General features: G+C 43.4%; 1 protein-coding gene across 3 annotated transcripts in view; it reads left to right on the top strand.

Moving 5' to 3' along the window:
- Positions 1–11,145: 11,145 nt before the first annotated feature.
- Positions 11,146–18,805, top strand: part of RNF145 (ring finger protein 145) — a 60,859-nt gene continuing 53,199 nt past the window's right edge. Inside the window, exon 1 of one of the 3 annotated variants that reach the window (XM_080988249.1) lies at positions 11,146–11,476. Coding sequence is in view for 1 of the 3 variants with exons in the window: in XM_080988248.1 (XP_080844374.1) it covers positions 12,475–12,483 (9 nt within the window). In the remaining 2 variants the exon portion in view is untranslated. Of the gene's footprint in view, positions 11,477–12,231; positions 12,484–12,555; positions 12,681–18,805 lie in introns of those variants that run through there. The other 2 variants (XM_080988248.1, XM_080988250.1) reach the window with 2 other exon arrangements.

The following is an 18,805-nucleotide window of genomic DNA, read 5'->3' as shown; positions in this document are numbered from 1 at the left end:
TATGACAGCACTTCATTGCTGTCGAAGAGGAGCACAGCTTTGCTTGAATTTCCTACTTTCCCCTTCATTGTAATCTCCTGCACCAGGGGAGTCACTCTGGCCTGAGAGTCATGTGGCTCTTCAAGCCTCTCTTGGCAGAGGATCAGGAGCAGCCTAGGATGTTTTGCTGCTGTAGGCGAAACACCCCTCTGCCAATGGCCTGCCAGCCTCGCCACCACAACTGCATCTTCACCCACAGATGCACCCATGCTGCCAGAACTATGCAGCAGCAAGGGCACAGCCTTAACGGCAAATGCAAGAGCTCTGTGGCATAGTTGAAGCCAGGGAGGGGCTAGCAGCAGTACAATGGCAGGGTTGGATCTGCTACTGGGGCAAATTGCTTTGCCTGGCCTCATGGAAACACCAGCCTCAGAACTCTCTCCAGGCCACATCCCCTCACTGGTCCCCTGCTTCACACCCTCCTTGAGTGTTTTCCTCTGGCTGAAATGTATTCTTGAACTCGGATCCTGCCCTTTGCTTGCTCAGATGGAGGATAAAGAGGAAGCAGCCTACCATGCAAAAGTGGTATTTATATCTGTTGCTCCATCCACTTTTGCTGGTGTCCCTGCCCACTACTGACATGTGGCCCCTGGAAGGTTGTCCAAGTGGAGATCTGGCCCATTAGATGAGTTGTGTTTGCTTCTTTTAAGTTCACATTGTCAGCAATGTAGAAAATACTGTCCATGTGATAGGGCACTGGTTATCAAATGGGTGCTTACCAAGTGTGGAACATAACATGTGCACTGGACGTATGCAATACAACTATATGTTTTAGTCTCGATTTCTGTGATCTATCTACAGTACAGTGGTACCTTGGGTTAAGTACTTAATTCGTTCCGGAGGTCTGTTCTTAACCTGAAACTGTTCTTAACCTGAAGCACCACTTTAGCTAATGGGGCCTCCCGCTGCACCACCGGAGCACGATTTCTGTTCTCATCCTGAAGCAAAGTTCTTAACCCGAGGTACTATTTCTGGGTTAACGGAGTCTGTAACTTGAAGCGTATGTAACCCGAGGTACCACTGTATCTTCTTTTGGAGATAACAGGCACACGTGAAAAAAGACGGTAAGAGATATACCTGAGCACATTCTTATTTTTTATTTTGTTTTGAAGGTTCATATCCTACATTTTGACTGGAGTCCACAAAGCAGCTCACAGCACGCATACATATAGAGAGAGAAAGTGCGAGTACTACGCTGCTGGTCATAAACCTGTTGCTTTGCTAGAGTAATAATAATAATAGAAGCAATATTGTATGTAATACTAATGTCTCATAACAAATGAAGTTGATCTGTAGGAAACGCAACTTGGAAAAAAAGACAATGCACATATTTTTGTAAATCAAGAAATCTTTGATAAAAATATTTTTTTAAAAAAATAAAGTATAAATACAGCATTATAATAGTTCCAGAGGAAAGATAGCACAAAAATAAAAGGTGCCTCCAGACAGCCACTATTTTGCAGTAAGGATTCAAGGTGTGAACTTAAGGTGTACACATTTTAAAAGGATTACAGGGCTCTGTGCAACAAATCCACTTTTCCAAAAAACAGACTGTGGTTGGAAAGTGATGCAGAAATGCATTGAAACTTTTTTAATGCAATTTGGTGGAACTTTATTACATATATTAACAGCAACTATCTACAATATCAGTCACGGACAGTATCTCTTGAGGTCTGGAATGCTTCGTTGTACTTTTGACCTTTTGTGTTTTAATTTTAGGTACATATCTATGCTTTTGAATGTTTTCTTTGTCCTCTGTGTTTGTAACGCTTTATTGAGTTATGTTATTCATATAACAAAAATAAAAATGTAAAAACATTAAATAATAATAGAAACAGTAGTAGCATCACTGGGCATTTATATACCACATTTGTATGGTTTTAAAGTGCTCCCCACAAATTAAACATAGCGACGAAATCTGCTTTGCATTCAGATTTGCATTTGATTCAGCAAGGGAGGGGGAGAGCTCAAACCCACATCCTCAAATAACTTTCCACTAAACAGGAAACAAGAGACTCCAGTAACATTTTCTAATTGAAAAAAAAAAACCCAGCCTTTAACCAAAAAGACTTCAAGAGGAGCTTGCAAAAACCAGTAATTAGGCAATTCTTGCCCTCCAGCTTATCATCTAAAAGTTATGACACAGGCACCAGGAAAAAGGGATGTGAAGGAGCAAGAACCCAAGCTCAGAAATCTTAAGGCCACAGACCTGTTAAGGACCAGCTGGGATGGAGTAAGTTCAGGTAGCCTGGTGGAAAACTTGCTGCCAGGTGGAGACTGAGGGGGAGCCACAGGCAGCTGGTCTGTCGGCAGAAGCACTGGAGCAGCCCAGCAGCTTCTCTTCTCTCCCTCTGCTCTGAAGCTCATTGGAATGGCTGCCACACAGTCCCACTTTGCACATCATTCTGAGCCAAAAGTTATTTTCCAGAAGGACATTGCCCACATTTCTATGCCTTCGAGTAGGCATTACACTGCAAAACTAGCTATTTTCAAGAAGTCACCACGGCTAGTTCAAAACAGACCTAATTGAGCACGGGACTTCAGATCCTCAGATGGAACTGATCTAAACAGGTCAAAACTGAGCTGCTGATAATTCAAATGTCCTTAAATGCAAATCAGTAGGTTTGAGAGCATTTGTGCCAATTGCAGTGTGGGACATTGTCTGGATGGACCTTCAAACAGGCTCTGCAATGTGGTGGGGTTGCCACTTGGGGAAGACATAGGGGTGCCCCTACTTGTGGGATTATAGACTAAGCACTATGGGTGACAAGTCTGGTTGAGGGAAAGTTTGATTAAGTGGGGCTCCCCCATTGTGAGAGACGGGGGAGGAGAGCTGAAGTGGACTTTTTCTTTCCTGACAGAGTGGAATGCACATATTACGGGGCCTTAGTTTGATATTTGTGACTCTTAAGTACAGTATAGGTTGATATCGCAGTGGTTGAATTGGGGCTCTCCAATTTCAGTGGCGCCCTATGTGACTGCCTCTTGCGCTCTGTTCTACAGCATTGTTGTGATGGTCCCTGGCTCAAGCACACTGGTTGTGCAACCTTTAAACTGCCTTTGGCTATTGAATGCTGAAATGTGTCTTGCTGGGCATGTAGCTAGGAATTGCTAAGATGCTTCCTCAATTTCAGTGGGTGGGGGTTCAGGTGGAGAGGCTAGCTACCACGTGGGTAGTTAGAAATCGTTTGATTTCTGTTCCTTCTTCTAGAGATACTGGTAGGCTATCCACCTAGCCTCCCTGGTTTGTGCTGCTATTGAATGCCAGAGCAGTCCACCACCATGATCATTCAGGACTGGATCACCAGCAAAGAGAATGATCTGGTTTGCATTACTGAGACTTGGATGAGTGAACTGGGTGGGTTTGACCTTACCCAGCTGTGCCCATCTGATTTCTTGATGCAGCATCAGGCCAGGTCCTAAGGGAAGTTTTGCTATTGTCCATAAACGGACCATCTTCTTTTCCAGAAAACCTATTACTGTATACCTTGGGACAGGCTTAGGAGGTCTGCACCTGATCCTGGACTAGAGAAAGCACCCCCTTTAATGCAGAGGGCTTACTTTTTAATGTTTGATGTCTCACTGTGTTTTTATATTATTCTGGAAGCCGTCCAGAGTGGCTGGGACAACGCAATCAGATAGGCGGAGTAATAATTATAATTTATTGTTAGTTCCTAGTAGGCAATTATAGTATTTCGCCACAATCCCAAATTCCTAGGTGATTATTATTACTGTTATTATTATTAATTAGATTTATATTACCGAGGGCGGTTCATAGGGTAAAAAAATAAATACTGTGATTAAAAGCAGCAAAACAATAACGCCCCCACAAACACATTAAAAAAGCCGTGGAATATCATTTCTTATTAGATTTATATAGTTGGGCTTATGAATCCTCGATTTATATATATTTACTTGGAAGTCCCCGAACACAATGTGACAGGTTTAACAGTGGTTAAGAAAGTTAAATACCTGGGGATTAACATGACAGCAAAAAATGGGAATTTATTTAAAGATAACTATGAAAAATGTTGGGCTGAAGTGAAAAAAGATTTAGAAATCTGGTCAAATTTGAAGCTTTCACTGCTGGGCCGTATTGCTGCTGTAAAAATGAATGTATTGCCTAGAATGTTGTTTTTGTTTCAAACATTGCAAATTGTGGACAAAATGGACTGTTTCAAGAGGTGGCAGAGAGATATTTCTAGATTTGTCTGGCAGGGCAAGAAGCCTAGAATAAAATTTAAAATACTAACAGATGTAAAGGAGAGAGGTGGATTTGCCCTGCCAGACCTTAAACTTTATTATGAATCAGCAGCTTTTTGCTGGTTGAAAGAATGGCTGCTTCTTGAAAACACTGACATTTTGGATTTAGAAGGTTTTAACAATGTATTTGGATGGCATGCATACTTGTGGTATGGTAAGGTGAAAGCACATAAAGCATTTAAAAACCATATTGTCAGGAAAGCTTTATTTAATGTTTGGATAAGATATAAGGATTTATTGGAAAATAAAACCCCAAGGTGGCTGTCACCGATGGAAGCGAAAGCCTTGAAAAAGCTCAATATGGAGGTCAAATGGCCAAAATATTGGGAAATTTTGGAACAAGAAGGAGACAAATTGAAATTGCAGAGTTTCAAGAAACTAAAAAACAAAGTGAGAGATTGGCTTCATTATTATCAGATAATGGAGGCATATAAGTTGGATAAGAAAATTGGCTTCCAGGTGGAAAAATCAAAATTAGAAACAGAACTGTTAGAACCCAAAACTAAGAATTTGTCAAGAATGTATAACTTGCTGTTGAAATGGAATACTCAGGATGAAACGGTGAAATCTGCTATGATTAAATGGGCACAAGATGTTGGACATAATATTATGTTTGCTGACTGGGAACAGTTATGGACCACAGGTATGAAGTTTACGGCATGTAATGCCTTAAGAGAGAATATTATGAAAATGATATACAGGTGGTACATAACCCCAGTCAAGCTTGCAAAAATCTACCATTTGCCTGATAATAAATGTTGGAAATGTAAGGAAACTGAAGGTACTTTTTTTCACCTTTGGTGGACGTGCCCAAAGATTAAGGCTTTCTGGGAGATGATATATAATGAATTAAAAAAGGTATTTAAATATACCTTCTTCTTTTTTTTTACATTTTTTATTGATTTTACAGAAAAGTTTTAAACAATACAAACAAATAAAAAGACATACAAACATGTATAATTTCATAACCTTTTTTTTCATATCCCTCTCTTCTCGGACTCCCCCAAACCTCCCCTTCTTACATCCCAATTTCCAAAATTATTTCAGCAAATTCTAAATAATTTTATCAAATATATTTTTTCTTATTCTTTTCTTCAACTTAATCTTATGTCGCTGTAATCTCCTTTTCTTTCTCCAAACCTCGACATTTTAACATTCCTCAATTTTATAATAGTTCTTAAGATAAATTTTGAATTTCTTCCAATCTTCTTCCGCCGTCTCTTTCCCCTGCTCACGGATTCTGCCAGTCATCTCAGCCAATGTCATATAGTCTATCACCTTCATCTGCCACTCTTCCAAGGTGGGTAATTCTTCTGTCTTCCAATACTTTGCGATGAGTATTCTTGCTGCTGTCGTAGCATACATAAAAAAGGTTCTATCTTTCTTTAACACCAATTGGCTGGCAATGCCCAAGAGAAAGGCTTCTGGTTTCTTCGGGAAAGTACATTTAAGTACCTTTTTCATTTCATTATATATCATTTCCCAAAAAGCCTTAATCTTCGGGCACGTCCACCAAAGATGATAGAAAGTACCTTCAGTTTCTTTACACTTCCAACACTTATTATCAGGCAAATGATAAATTTTTGCTAGCTTGACTGGGGTCATGTACCACCTATAGATCATTTTCATAATATTTTCCTTTAAGGCATTACATGCCGTAAATTTTATACCGGTGTTCCACAACCATTCCCAGTCAGCAAACATAATGTTATGACCAATGTCCTGTGCCCACTTAATCATAGCTGATTTAACTGTTTCATCTTGTGTATTCCATTTCAGCAGCAGATTGTACATTCTTGACAAATTCTTAGTATTGGGTTCTAACAGTTCAATTTCTAATTTTGATTTCTCCACCTGGAAGCCAATTTTCCTGTCTTGTTTATACACCTCCATTATTTGATAATAATGGAGCCAATCTCAAACTTTGGGTTTCAATTTCTCATAACTCTGTAACTTCAACTTATCTCCATCTTGTTCCAAAATTTCCCAATACTTTAGCCATTCGGCTTCCATATTAAGCTTTTTCAACGCCGTAGCCTCCAAAGGTGACAACCATCTAGGGGTTTTACTTTCCAACAAATCTTTATATCTTATCCAGACATTATATAATGCTTTTCTAACAATATGGTTTTTGAAGGCCCTATGCACCTTAATTTTATCATACCATAAATATGCATGCCAACCAAATGTATTATTAAAACCTTCTAAGTCCAAGATATCTGTATTCTCGAGGAGCATCCATTCTTTCAGCCAGCAAAATGCTGCTGCTTCATAATACAGTTTTAAGTCCGGCAGGGCAAACCCCCCTCTTTCTTTTGCATCCGTCAGTATTTTAAATTTTATTCTGGGCTTTTTGCCCTGCCAGACAAATTTCGAAATATCCTTCTGCCACCTCTTGAAACAGTCTATCTTGTCCAGAATTTGTAATGTTTGGAACAAAAATAGCATTCTAGGCAATACATTCATCTTAATAACTGCAATTCGGCCTAACATTGACAATTTCAATTTTGACCATATTTCTAGATCTTTTTTAATTTCCGACCAACATTTTTCATAATTGTCTTTATACAAGTTCAAATTCTTAGATGTCAAATAGACCCCTAGGTATTTCACCTTCTTTACCACTGTCAAACCTGTTTCATTCTGAAACTTCTCCCTCTCCATGACTGTTAAATTTTTTTCCAAAACTTTAGTCTTTTGTTTATTCAATTTAAACCCGGCCACCTGACCAAATTCTTGAATTAGCTCCAACACCCTTTTTGTACTAGTGTCTGGCTCTTGTAAAGTAAGTACTAAATCATCTGCAAAGGCCCTTAACTTGTAATGTTTGGCTCCGACCTGTACACCTTTAACCTGCTGGTCATCTCTAATCATATTTAGCAACACCTCCAGAACAGAAATAAAAAGTAATGGGGAAATTGGGCACCCCTGTCGTGTCCCTTTTTCTATTTTAAATTCTTCAGTTATCACATTATTTACAATCAACTTAGCCTTTTGTTCAGCGTATATGGCACCCACTCCATTCTCGAATCCTTGGCCTACCCCCATCCCATGAAGATTCTTTTTCATAAAACTCCAAGAAATATTGTCAAAGGCTTTCTCCGCGTCCACAAAGATCAGAACTGCTTTAGTGTTTATATTCACCTCTAATAATTCCAAAATGTCTATTATGTTCCTCACATTGTCTGATAAATGCCTTTTTGGGAGAAAGCCTGCTTGGTCCTTATGAATCTTCTCCATCAACACTCTTTTCAGTCTTTTTGCCAGAATGTCTGCAAAAATTTTATAATCCACATTAAGTAATGATATTGGACGGTAGTTCTTAAGTTGAGTCTTTTCAGTCTCTGTCTTTGGTATGAGTGTAATATACGCTTCTTTCCACGATTCTGGTGCCCTTTTCCCCTCTAAGATCTCATTACAGACTTCCTTTAATGGTTGTACCAACCACTCCTTCAAAGCTTTATAGTATCTGGAAGTCAATCCATCTGGTCCTGGAGATTTGCCCAGTTGCATGTTTTGAATGGCACCCTCTATCTCTTGATCTGTTATTCTCTGATTTAGATCCACCTTACTTTGGTGGGAGATTTTTTGTAGTCCATACTTTTTAAGGAATTCATCTATATCCTCCTCCTTCTGCAGTCCTTGTGAATATAGTTTTTTAAAATAACTCAAAAAACAGTTTCTTATCTCGTTAGGTTTAGATATATTCTTTCCATCCACTTCTAGGCTTGTAACTGTGTTTAGTTTCTGTCTTTTCTTCAGTTGCCAAGCCAGAAGCTTACCACATTTATCTGCAGATTCAAATGTCTTTTGTCTCATTTGTTTTATCTTCCATTCAATCTCTTGATTCATCAATTCCATATATTGTGTCTGGTATAACTTAATCTCTCTCAAAATCTCCTGGGACTTTGGTTTTGATCTCAATTTCTTCTCTCCTTCTTTTATCTTTTCCAAAATCTTGTCCTTCTTCTCATTTTGCTTTCTCTTTTTTACTGAATTTTGTTGAATTAGAAATCCTCGCATCACTGCTTTACTTGCGTCCCAGATCACTCTTTTTTCTACATCAGTTTTTAGATTTATTTCAAAATAGTCCTTTAAAATTTTTTGGGCCTTTCTGTGGATCTCCTCATCTCGAAATAGGGTGTCATTCATCCTCCATCTGAATTGACCAGTTGTTGTAAATTTCATCTCCATCTTCACGGCGTTATGGTCGGAGCAAGTCTTTGGGCAGATTTCCACTTTCTTAATCTTTGGAGCCAACCCACTAGTAATCCAAATTTGATCGATTCTGGTCCAGGTCATCATTGCTTCAGAGAAGAAGGTTCCCTCTCTCTCGAGAGGATTCCTTGTTCTCCAAATATCAATCAAGTCCATATTTTCAGTCATTTCAAAGAAAGTCTTTGGTAGTCTCCCATCTCTGGTAATTACCTGTCTTTGTGCTTTGTCCATATTTGTAGATACCACTCCATTCATATCTCCCATCATAATTAATTTGTAATCCACATAGTCCAACAATGTCTCATGCAACTTCTTAAAAAATTCTGACTTCCCTTCATTAGGTGCGTAGATCCCTAGTATCAAAAATTTTTCACCTTGAATTTGCACTTCAATTGCCAAATATCTTCCTTGTTCATCTTTAAATATAAACTTTGGAGAAAGTTTTTCTTTTGCATAGATTACCACTCCTCTTTTCTTGACTTTATCCGATGAAATAAATTATTGGCCTAATCTCTTATTGACGAGTAGTTTCCTATGCAATCTTGTTATATGGGTTTCCTGTAAACAAATTAAGTCCAATTGCTCTTTTTTCAATAAATGGAATATATTTTTCCTCTTTCGCGGAAGGTTAAGTCCATTACAATTCCAACTTATTTAAATATACCTTCTTGAAGAAACCAGAGGCTTTTCTCCTGGGCATAGTCGGCCAATCAGTGTTAAAAAAGGACAGAACTTTCTTTATGTATGCTACAACAGCAGCAAGAATACTCATCGCAAAGTATTGGAAGACACAAGAGCTACCCACACTGGAGGAATGGCAGATGAAAATGATGGATTACAGCGGTGCCCCGCAAGACGAACGCCTCGCAAGACGGAAAACCCGCTAGACAAAAGGGTTTTCCGTTTTGGAGGCGCTTCGCAAAACGAATTTCCCTATGGGCTTGCTTCGCAAGACGACAGCCCATAGGGAAATCTCCGGGACAGCGGGGAAGCGCAGCGCGTCTTCCCCACTGTCCTCGGACCTCCTCCCCCGCCCGGCATCGGAACGCCTCCTCCCCCCGCCCGGCATCGGAACGAAGCTCCGATGCCGGGCGGGGGGGGGAACGCCTCCTCCCCCGCCCGGCATCGAAACGAAGCTCCGATGCCGGGCGGGGGGGGGGAACGCCTCCTCCCCCCGCCCGGCATCAGAACGAAGCTCCGATGCCGGGCGGGGGGGGAGGAACGCCTCCTCCCCCCGCCCGGCATCGGAACGAAGCTCCGATGCCGGGCGGGGGGGGACGCCTCCTCCCGCCGCCCGGCATCGGAACGAAGCTCCGATGCCGGGCGGGGGGGGGACGCCTCCTCCCGCCGCCCGGCATCGGAACGAAGCTCCGATGCCGGGCGGGGGGGCCGGGACACCTTCTCCCGCCGCCCAGCTTCGGATGGCTTTCCTGAAGACTTGGGGTGGGAGGAGGGTTTTCCTTCCCACCGCCAACATTCAGAATGCTGTTCTGAATGTTGGCGGTGGGGAGGAAAAACCCTCCTCCCACGCAAGCCCCGGGAACAGAGGGAAAGCGCTGCGCGCCTTCCCCTCTGTTCCCGTACCTGTCCTGAAGGCTTGCGGTGGGGAGAAAAGCCCTTCTCCGCACCGCCAGCCTGGCAAGCGGTTTCCCTAGGAACGCATTAATTGATTTTCAATGCATTCCTATGGGAAACCGTGCTTCGCAAGACGAAAAACTCGCAAGAAGAAAAAACTTGCGGAACCAATTAATTTCGTCTTGCGAGGCACCACTGTACATGGAATTGGCGGAAATGACTGGCAGAATCCGTGACCAGGGAGAAGAGTTGGTGGAAGAAGATTGGAAGAAATTTAAAGATTATTTACAGAAATATTGCAAAATTAATGAATGTTAGAGTGATGTTGGATTGAAGTTAACTGGCTTCTAGCTGTACAGGCTTCAAAGTTATAAATATATCAAGATTAAGGATTAGGATTAAAAAGGTTAAAAGAATGGAAAAATTGGTTTTTAATAGGTAAAAACTTAATGTTACAATATATTAAGGATTGGGATTAAAAAGGAGGGAAAGAAATAGCTGGACTAACAAACTGAATTGGAATACAAAAGAGGGAGGTATGAGGAAGTCTGGGAAACAATTTAAAAAAAGTTATGAAAAGACGGAATTGTTTTTAACTGTTTTTCTTTTTTTTATCTTTTTGTATTTTGTATTTTGTATTGTGTACTTTTTTTCTTTATTTTCAGATTTTTCTTTTTTAGCAATGTGATTTTATTCTTTGTGAAACTTCAATAAATATTAATTAAAAAAAAAAAAACGGGGCTTCCTCCTGAGCAGCTAGAATCAGGCAGCGGGATCACCCCGAGGGAACCTTCTCTCTCTCCGCCGGATTTCCATCCCGCCTTTCGCGACAAGCTAGGCCACCTGCGGCCGCGCTGGCTGGGCTCCGCTCCCGCGCGGAGCGGCTGGACTGGCCCCGCGGGCGAGGAAAGGGACCTGCAAGCTCCGAGGCGCCCAGGAGAGGGCGAGCCAGCCGCGTCCTGCCCCCGCCCGCCCGCCAACCGAGCAGCGCGCCGGCCGCGACAGCAGCAGCAGCAGCGACTTTTTGTTTCGGCGGGGCGGGCGCATGCGCTCTCCGCCAGCAAGGGCTAGAGGAGGGGGACGGACGGGCTGCTCTGGGAGCTGGCTGCAGGCGCAGAGCGCAGCACCGCGGAGGGCCCCATGGCCGCCTGCTAATGGGGCAGCGGCGCTCGCCGGCAGGCGGACCACGACCACGACGATGCTGCCTGTGGAGGCCGATCGGGTGCCGCTGAGCCGACGCAGGCCGGGCATGGAGCCTTGGCAGCTGCTGTAGGAGCCGCCAGGAGGAGGCGGAGGAGGAGAAGGCGGAGGAGCGGGCGAACAAGCGAGCGGAACAATCCGAAGCCCCCCGGCTGGGGCGGAGGCGGATCGCACAGCCCAGGTGATGGAGAAGCGCCCGAGCCGCTTGCATCCCCACCCCGCCCCCGCCCAGCATGCCCACTCCCTAGCCTTCCTAACGGCCCTTTCTCCGGAGCCTCGGGGCCCTTCCCGGATCCCCTCCCGCTCCCCGATCTCCTCCTTGGACCCCACCCCCGATCCTTTTCAAACCCTCGCCCACGTTGCCAACACCGCCTCCCTCTTCTCCAGATCTGCCCGTCTTTTTACCCCCCCCCCACCCGGTCGCCTCTCGTTTCCTGAGGATGTTCCCTCCCCACAAGGGCCTCCTCCATCCCCTCCCACCTTCTTATTATGGCCCTTTCCCACCCAAACTCCTGGCTTGGCTGCTTAAAAGGCCGGGAGGCTGTGACTGAGAAGGGGGGGGGGTCTTCCCTGCCTGGATCCTCTTAAAGGCCTTCCGAACACCCCCTCCCCATTTGCCACGATACGTCGCCAAATTCATGGGAGAGTTGCACAGTGCCTTTGAGTTATTGCAGCCTCTCTCTCTCTCGCCCCCTTTCAAGAGCAATGCTGGGAAGCCCCCCCCCTTTCCCCGCCCTGCCCCCTTTTTCCTTGCTGCGCGCAGGTCTGGAGGCTGCTTTTGCTGCCGCTTGGGTCTGGCAGCGAGCTTTGGAGGGGTTACTAGAGTTCAGACGCAGCTGAGCTCGCAGTAGGGGAGGGTGCGGGGGGGGGGTTCCGCAGCAAGTTGTAGATTAATGGAAAGTGCTGAATCGAAAGAAAAAGCGAGGTGCGGGGGAGTGGAAGGCCAGCGGGGTTAGGGAGAACTCGCTTTCCAAAGAGTGCGTCGGCTCCTTGCGGTGGGATCCTAACCTCACCCAGGGTGATGACCTGGGTGCTGAGGTTTGGCAATGGCACTTGCGGCTCCCGGTTCCTTAAACGCTTTCGGTCTGTTCACCTTACTGGTCTTGCCACCGAGTTAGCCCCGAGCACCTAGATCCGGAACTGGTTACGAGGAATTAAAGGCCTGTCGAGATCAATGGGATGCCCCAGGTATGTCGGATTGGAGTATGGACGATGGCCATTTGTTTATGGTCAGTCGTCGCGAGCGTTTTTGTTTTGTTTTTTACAGCGAGGCATGCTTTGCTGCAAAACCGTCCCATTTTGTGTGTGAAACTCGGTATTAAAGAGAGAGAGGGAGGAAGGAAGCGGGGAGTCTGAAGAGGTCCAGTTGTAAAGCAAATGCTTATGTAAGAATTATTTCCCTTTTCTCAGTCTGGTGAGCAGGGCAGTCTGCCTGCACCTCTCCCTCCCAACCTGATTCTTTTAGGCACCTTAAATTAAAGCTTGCAATGTGTGTGCGTCTGTGTGTTGGGTTTAAAAATAATAATAATCTTTCTCTTTGGAGCGGGAGTTTGCCTTGACAGATGGGTAGCTATTGGAAATCTGCCTCCCTGTCAGGTATTACTTTGTCCTCTGGCAAGTACAGGAAAGGAGTGTGTGTGCTAGGGAGACAGGCTGGGCTGGAGAAAAACGTGACTTTAAAGATAATTTAACAGGTTCCACTCCTGCGCATTATATATTTTTTAAAAACCCAACACCTTAGTATGCAAACCTTTTGGTTATGATCACATGCAGATTTTGCTCTCGTTAATGTCGACTTCTGGAAATAATTTCGTTTATAACTTATGCGATTCTTCTGGCTGTGATCAGCTTCAATTTTTGTTAAGAGATGTGTTTAAAGCTCACTGTTTCGTGTGGAAGAGGCAAAGAGATTAATTTTCCATACATTATTGTAAATTAACACAGTTAACATGCTGGCATTGTACTGCAGATCTGATGTACATAGCTCCTCTTGGTTTTACTTATTGTGGAGTGTAAAATTGCAATTCTCTATATAATTTTGGGCTTTTGTCCAGTTTGGGATTGGGCTGCAGATTAAATTAAAACCACATTGTTAACAAAAGCTGTAATAAGAAAAGGATGGTTTAACTTTGGTAAATAAAAATTGGCTTCTTTAATTGTGATCAATGGCATGCTTGAGTGAGTAGGCATTCTGACAGGCTTCTAGTTATACTGTTAGGAATATATTTGCATCAAAGTGATTTGGAAATAGGGTTGCCAACACTTTCCTGAACAAAGCTCCTGTATTTCTAACAGTGGCATAGCTTGTAAAAAATAATATTCAGAAATATTCTGTGGAATACAGGAAAAGTAATCTCCTACTACATTTCTGTTTGTCTTAAAGCTGTTAAATGCACAGGGGCCTTGCTGGATAAAAAGTTGGCAACTCAGCAGGGAATAGGCAACTGTGTGCTTTTTAACACTACTACTGCGTGACATAATGTCTTTCAGAGCAATCAGGTTTTCTTCTAGCAGAAATGTGAACATCTTTCAACATAGCTTTCTGTCTGCTTTACAGGACTGTATACACTTATAAAGTGAGTGAAGAAACTGATGTCAGAAGTGAATTGAAATCAGTCAAGTATATGAGAGAGGGATTTCCCCTCTCCCCTTTTGAAAGTGATGCAAATCGCTGGTTTCAGTTCCCTCCTAATATCTCATGTCCCGGGGGGTGGGAATTAAGAACTGCAGATAAATCAATATGTTGCAGAACTGACAAGTGCTGCAAAAAGGTGTGTTACTTTATAGTCTGCTTTAAGTAAACACAGCACAAAATCCATTGAATTATTGCCTTTTGCCCTTTTTAGCTTGTCTATTGGTAGTTCAAACTATTAGAAGCCCAATTGATGCTTTATATTCCAGCTGCTCTTTTCAACCAGTACTCTGCATGATACCATCACACAATGTTTGATTCCAAATACCTGACTGCAGTGATTTATTTTTTTTAAAGCTGTGGAACCAAATACAACTTTAATGTGTACTTGTCTTGAGTAGTAAAAGTGTTTGACGATGGTGTCCTTCAGCGTGTGCTGTGTTTACAATCGCCGAAATTCCATGAGATTTTCTCATGCAAATAATACACTTAATTTAACATATTATTTATTCTGTGGAATAGCTTTGCGTTCTGCTTGTACAGATTTGCATAGGATTTCAGTGGGTCATTCAGTGGGTCATTAATTTCAGTGGGTCTACTCTGAGTAAAAGTTGGTTGAACAAAACCAATAATTTACGGATATACATATAAAGGGAGGAGCCCCAAAGTAGTTTACCACTTCAGTTTTTGTAGGATCAGAACTGTATTGTACACAGGCTGAACTTGGCATCCTTACCTTCTTCTACTGAAACTTTGTGGCATTTATTAATTTTTACATCCAGTACAAGTTTTGTAGTGTCTGTAAAAAAACAGATCTCTCAAACTTATATCCTAGACGTCATCTATGTATGAATACATATACGCTTATGTTGGAGATTCCCAACTGGGTGCCCACCAGGTGTTTGGGACTATAACTCACTTCTGCCCCAGACAGCATTGCATACTTACTGAGGCTGATGGGAGTTGTAGTTCAAAACATGTAGAAGGCACCCGGCTGAGAAAAGCTGCTTTAGATACCCGGAAGCACAGCACAGATTTGTATCTTTGATTTGGTTTAGTATTATTTCAGTATTATTATCTGGTACGTTTTACTGCTTTTGTGCTGTACTTGCACTACATATGTTACATAGGTATCTTGGGGCACACCCCCCCCCCTTCTCTCACCCACAGAGGTGGTTGTTGAATAAAGACTTTCAGAAGACATCTGAAGGCAGCCCTGTACAGAGAAGTTTTTAATGTTGGATGTTTTATGGTGGTTTTTATAAATTGTTGGAAGTTGCCCAGAGTGTCTGGGGCAACCCTGTCAGATGGGTGACATATTATTGTTGTTGTTGTTGTTGTTGTTATTGTGCCTGAATTTTTTTAAGTGCTGCGCAGTTATTAAAAGATAGGACAGCCCCTGCCTGAAGGTTCACAGTCTAATACAGGGGTCTGCAACCTTTAAGACAAAAAGAGCCACTTGGACCCGTTTCCGAAGAAAAAAAACCTGGGAGCCGCAAAACCGGGAAGGTGACGTCGGGACGGTGCGTGACTAACGCACGCACTGCCCCCATGTGACGTCACAGCCAGTACAGCGTCCGCCACAGTGGGGAGTGTCGGGGCGCACAATGCACCTCCTCCCCTCGCTAGTATCTGCCCTGGAGCCACGGCAAAGGTGTAAAAGAACCACATGCGGCTCCGGAGCCGTGGGTTGCAGACCCCTGGTCTAATAAGACAGGATACGAAAGGGGGTGGGAGAATGATGAGATAAAAGGAAAACAAACTGCCTCTGATTGATTGATTGATTGATTGATTGAATTTCTATGCCACCCTTCATCTGAAAATCACAGAGTAGTTTACAAAACACACACACAAAAATACACAGCATAGTAACAAACGAAAACAATACCCCCCACAAACGCTTTAGAAATATTGTACCACTAATTTGATTTATCCTGTGCTTGCAGGATAAACCGTATAAAAGTGCCAGAGAGCCCACTAAAATTAAGTGTGGGCCAACTCTTTTGAGAAGGTGTATTTGCAAGACATCTGCAAGGACAGATCTAAATGTCTGTGGATGCAGACCTGAGTGTTGCCTTTCTCATATGGAACTTTCACTCCTTTTAAGGCATGGAGATACACACTGACATCTTCCAAATACCACATGAGAAGCTGCCCCAAGAGCTCCTTTCGTGGAGCTGCCTTCTTTTCACTGGAAGGAAGGTGTCAGGGTAGTGTCCCTGGAGACCTGTCATTTTTTCACTCACTTGGCAAGGCATGGTCAAAGCAGGAGCTTTCAGATTGCTAAAGTGCCTTCTCTAGATTGCCAGCCACTTCAAGGTTGCTTTTCATTATTTATTGAACATAAGATGAGCCTGCTGAATCAGGCCAATGGCCCATCTCGTCCAGAAGGTGATGGTGGTCCAGCTTCAGGCATGCTTGCAGAAACTGGTTACTTAGGCTTCAGGCCTGGTCATGGCACAGAAACTATCTCAGTCTCACTGGTTGATGGGAGAGATGGAAGGAGTGTGACCCTGCTTGTTCTCTTCAATCTCTTGACAGCTTTTGAGACTGTTGACCATGGTATCCTTCTGGATCGTCTCAGGGAGATGAGGGTTGAGGGCACTGTGTTTCCGTGGTTCCGCTCATACTTCCGGGGCCATTTCCAGAAAGTAGTTGTGGGAAGCTGCTGTTCAGCACCCTGGGAGCTGTCCTATGGCATCCGCTGAGGTTCCATCTTGTCCCTCATGCAATTTAACTATATGAAGCCTATGGGAGCTGTCACCAGATTTGGTGAGAATCAATATGCCGGTGACATCCAGCTCTGCATCTCTGTTCCATCTGAATCTGGAGGGGCTATTGAGGTGTTGTAATGATGCTTGGAGGTGGTGATAGGCTGGATGTGGCCCTGCAAACTGAAGTTGAATCCTGAAAGGACAGAGATGTTATGGGTGCCAAGTTCTCATGTCCAAGAGGTAGGAACCTCCTGTCCTGCTTGTGATTGTACTCCCCTTGAAGGAAGAGGTCTGCAGCCTGGGAGTGCTGCTAGATTCAGCACTGAAGGCTCATCCTTGGTGGCTGTGAATGCCAGTTGTGGCCCCTTTTAGACAGAAATGACATGGCTGCTGTTCTCCATGCTCTAGAAATGTCCAGATTTCATTATTCAATATGTTCTAGATGGGGCTGCCCTTGAAGACAGCTCAAAAATGTCCAAAATGCAGTGGCAAGAATACTGGTCAAGGTTCCATTGAGTTTCCACATAATGCCTGCTTTAAAACAGCTGCACTGTGGGAACTTTGATGTGACCAATGTCTCTTGATAAAATAAACAGTAGAGGGAATATTGAGCAGAATTGTTGCACTGAGAAAGGTTTGAATGCCATAATTGGTGCACTAGTTGGGTTAGTGGAGGCAGGAATTCTGACACAGTTGAGACCTACCAGACAAGAAACTGAAGTTGGTGATAGTTTGGAGGTACATCAAGATGCAGATAGGTCTAAGCAAAGACAGGAGGAAAAGGCAGCGGGTGATGGATTAATAAGCACCCTTGGAAAGGTAGTGAATGAGTGGGAAAGTCACATTTCCAGTGATGATTCTTCTAGAAAGAGGCCCCCAGATGTTCCACAGATGTTCATAACTGGTCAGTGAAGAAATCCAGCAGTATAATGAAAACAGAATCTGAACTGAAATTCAAGCAGACATGGAAAAGCAGTTGGAGGAGAAAGAGAGGACAGGGTGAAGAAAGAGCTGTGAGTGGGGGGAACCTTTCCCCCATTCTCTGGAGCCCCTAGGAAACTCCACAAATCTGCTGAGGCTGAATGGGTCATGACTGTGGGCAGCCTAAGCAAGTACCCTCTGCCTCGGGCCTGCCAATTGTGAATACCTGTCTTAACTGTAACCAGGTAGGCAGTGTCACATTAATCTTTCAGGATCAAGATGTATGGGATAAAGTTTGGTCTTTAATTCATATGTTTGCTGACAGAAAGCTGTTACTTGAATTAAAAAGTTGTCCAAGGAAGCCCCTGCCACCCATCCATTCTAATGGCAAGTTAGGTATTCATCCCCTGTACTAGAGAGAGGGAATTTCAGTCTGGAAAAGGCAACTTGAGAGTAAGGTGCCGGAAGTTCTCATGCCATAAGATTCCTGCCTTTGTCACCCTACCCTAATTATATATAGATATGCTGCAATAGACAAGACGGGAAACTTCATAATATTGGCCTGAATGTAGATGTTGGAATAAATATTTCCAGGTTTGAAGTTTCAAACTCCTACCCTGCTAGCAATCTGTTTTGCAGAAATCAAATGCTCAAGGTAAGCCCAGGCATAGGGGTAATTATAGAAAAGCAAATTATGATACCTTTAGCTCTTCTCTAAGATGCCATAACTAACTATAAAACATCCAGAAAGGGCTTAGCAATCTTTAGTGCAACCTGGCGTGTTGGGATAATAAAAAGGCAGATTAGGATTTTATTTGTATGCTTCAGCAATTTGATACAATATGTTTGCAAGGGACTTGGTTGCACAAACTTAACCCACCCACCCCCTTTTACAGGGTTGTAACTCTTTTAGTGAGCCAGCTAAATTAAGAAATTTAAAACGGGCCGAGGAAGTGGGGACTTGATTACCGTATCTTGGTTTGGCAGAGGAAGTTTTGATAGCAGATTTTGGAGTTAAAAATAATTAACTTTTGTCCGTACAAATCAAAACTCAATTCGGAATCTTTATTTTCAGTATCAATGTAAGCAGAAGCGCTTATTTATTGCATTTCTATCCCACCTTATTCTCCAGTGTGGTGTGGAGAGCCAGTGTGGTGTAGTGGTTAAGAGCGGTAGATTCGTAATCTGGGGAGCCGGGTTCGCGTCTCCGCTCCTCCACATGCAGCTGCTGGGTGACCTTGGG

The sequence above is a fragment of the Podarcis pityusensis genome, assembly GCF_964106645.2.
Source record: "Podarcis pityusensis genome assembly, chromosome: 2".
In the NCBI taxonomy this organism is placed as follows: domain Eukaryota; kingdom Metazoa; phylum Chordata; class Lepidosauria; order Squamata; family Lacertidae; genus Podarcis; species Podarcis pityusensis.
This window is presented reverse-complemented; position numbering and strand designations above follow the sequence as displayed.